A 3,398-nucleotide genomic window follows, 5' to 3' on the forward strand; every position below is an offset into this window, starting at 1 on the left:
TAATATCATATGTTTTCTTTCAGGCAGAAACGTTTACATATGAATTATTGATGACCTATTACAATTTCAAGATACTATATTGAAAATATTAGTGTGTTCCAAACTGTACATTTATTGGATGAAATCTGTATGAAATCTGATAAATATGTGTATGACTACGCTTAAATGTTTTGATTTTGAAAATTTTATGAATTGTGATATAATAATGGTATACAAATGGTATGAATTGCGTTTTAACATTGGTATGAAAATGGTACGATTTGTCAAACTACTGATTTTTTCTAAAAAAATCACATTATGCTTACTTTATATTCTAAACATGTTTTTGGATGAAGCATGTATGAAATCTGATTAATATGTGTATGCCTATGAGTTTAATATTTTATTGTTGGATATTGTATGAATTGTGATATAATATTGATATACACATGGTATAAATTGTGTGATTATATGAATTTATCAATTTTTATACATGTTGTTTGGATAAAATGTGTATGAAATTTTGATTAATATGTGTATGACACTAACTGAAGTTAGTGTGGGAATGAAACACTAACTGCAATTTGTTTTTAATTTATTTATAGTAGGACACCAGTTGAAAACCAAATTAATAATCATGTAAACTTACATTAAATTAAATACTCAGGATACCATAATTACCTTTTATAATTATCACTAATATTTACATTATCTTATGTATTAAGCTGGAATAAATTTTTATTTTTAACAGTATGCAATTTGTATGATTAATGAATGAACAATGTATAAATAATGAACTATATATTAAACACTAAGTTTATAATGCACTTCAAATCAATTATGTTTCATATCAAAACAAAACATTAATCTAAACGACAAAATAAAATAAAAATTATATATAGTCTAAACAAATAAATAGTCATTAGTTTTGCACAGGATAATTTGAACATGCTTCATGTTGTGGCCAATTTGACAACATCTACTGCAAGTAACTTTGGACCTTTTGAATTTCACATCAGCAACCCTCTTTCATATATAATTCATTTCATTTGAAAATCAACATAACTCTCTATTTCATTAAAAAAAAAAAAACAATTAGTCTAACATTATACAAATCAATTAGAAATATGTTAAATAATATTAGCTTTTCATTTCAAAGACAATACAAATTTCATCCATAAAAATCATTATAATAACAACTAAATTATACACACTCGTCATTATGTTTTCATACAAATATCATTCAGACAGTACATTACAAAACAAATTTCATACAAAACATAATATTTCACATTTAATATTCACTTAATACACATTTCATACAACAATCATCATTCATACCAAATTTATACATTTTCATACTCATTTAATACACATTTCATACAAAACGATTATTCATTCAAACTATATACATTTTTCGTCCCAAATAATTAATTACTGTCACCCAACTTTATACAGAAATAACAAAACTAATATAAACTCAACAATTTCACATTTAATACCAATTTAAAACACTTGTAATACACTTCGTCAAGAATTCCATTTTTTTTTTACATATTTCTTAACACACTTTTCATACATAATTCATTCGACTTATACTATCAAATTCATTCTCAAATAAAATAAATTTTCATAAATTCGTCAACATTATAATTAAATTATTTTTACCAGAATAATTAGCACACTTTCATACAAATTTCATTTAATTTATTCTATCAAATTTATTCATAACATCACATTAAATTTATAATTTCACAAAACAATAACCGTATACAAAAAAACAAATAAACAAAAAAAAAACTAAATTTTTTACATTTCACAACAGTAAACATAATATGATATCAACAGTTAACAAAATATGACTCCACCTTCAATTAGTCGACCGTTTAATCATTTTTGTTTCATTTCGCTATCATTCTAAAACAAACGTTAAACAATAATAAATACTAACCCGAAGGATCCCATCTTTCACCATGTTTGATTAAAACTGATATGTAGTTGTCCATCACAACAAAATCAAGAATTTTCAAAGATGAAAAAAACTGCAATTACTCGAATGTGGAATTGTTTTTGTTGAAAATTGAAGAGAGAAACGTTGAATTTTTTTTGTTGCAAATTGAAGAGAGAGAAAAGTTGAAAAAAGAAGAAGATAACAGCTGAATTTTTATTTGATTTTAACTGATTTGAGTGAATTAAGGATACTATATAATCTTAATTAGTTTAAATCCCTTAATTCGTGCTATTTATTAATTATCTACAAAAGAATGATATGATCTGATTTTTTAATTTATCTTAAATGATTTTGAGTGAATTACGGATAAATGATTTTGTTAATTTGTTTGAATCCCTTATTTCATGCTAATCATTAATTATCTACAATAAATTCAAATTAAATTACAGGCCACACTTTCATTTTTTTATTTTATTATCTATAATTCCATTTTTTTAAAAAATTATTTTTTAAACTTTTTTCGAATTAATAAAAACATTTCTTTTATTTGTGAATTTGTTATAACCTGAAATTTTTAATGCTATAGCTTGAAAGTCTAAATCTACTGCTATAGTCTAAAAATAGTACTATAATAAATGTCATATATGAAATTTACACTTTTTTTTCTCATCTAAATTGGAAATATGACAATGCTCCAATGAAAAGGAGAAATTAAACGTAGTTGCTTTTCACTCTTTGAATTTTTCAGTTGGTGTTTTCAATTTTCATCTTTTCTTACAAAAATAAAATTTAATTTCTTAGTTTGTCTTTACTTTACTCCAAGTATTTTTAAAAATAGAAAAATGCAGTTATAACTGACGCATATACGTCATAGTATTTAGAGCCTGTTTGACATTGCTGCTAAAAATAACTTATTTTGAGAAACCCTTTATTAAAATGACTTTTCAAAAAAGTGCTTTTGAAAAAAAAAATAATTTGTGTTTGACTGATTCATTTGAAAAGAGTTTTTCATAAACAAATTGCGTTTGTTTGATTTTTATTTTATTTTTAAAATGTTTTTGAGGGTCAGATAAAAAAAAGGACAACTATTAATGTATTTCTAACATTAAATTTATTTTATAGAGAAAAACTATTTTAAATATCTATTATAAAAAAAAAATTATTTTTATTAAATAAAAAATGTACATGTTTAAATTTTCAATCAATATTATAACTTTTTTGGGAGTCAGAAATCTTTAATTGTTCTTTTTTTTCTTTTTTCTAATCTTGTAAAATATTATTGTTAACTTTTTTCTAATTCTGCAAAATAATGCGTAAAATAATATATAATAATAATAATATATATAAACGTAAAATAAATTATAAAATTTATTATATAAATATAAAAAAATCTTAAATAAAATTTAACCAAACTTATGAAATATGCTAATTAATATATATATATATATATATATATATATATATATAT

At 22.1% G+C, this 3,398-nt stretch overlaps 1 protein-coding gene across 1 annotated transcript in view; it reads left to right on the forward strand.

Moving 5' to 3' along the window:
- LOC125847516 (uncharacterized) overlaps positions 1-43 on the forward strand; it is an 8,256-nt gene extending 8,213 nt beyond the window's left edge. Inside the window, exon 4 of the mRNA XM_049527118.1 lies at positions 24-43. Coding sequence (XP_049383075.1) covers positions 24-43 — 20 coding nt within the window. The remainder of the gene's footprint in view (positions 1-23) is intronic.
- The last annotated feature ends 3,355 nt before the right edge of the window (positions 44-3,398 follow it).

This window comes from Solanum stenotomum, chromosome 12, assembly GCF_019186545.1.
Source record: "Solanum stenotomum isolate F172 chromosome 12, ASM1918654v1, whole genome shotgun sequence".
Taxonomy (NCBI): domain Eukaryota; kingdom Viridiplantae; phylum Streptophyta; class Magnoliopsida; order Solanales; family Solanaceae; genus Solanum; species Solanum stenotomum.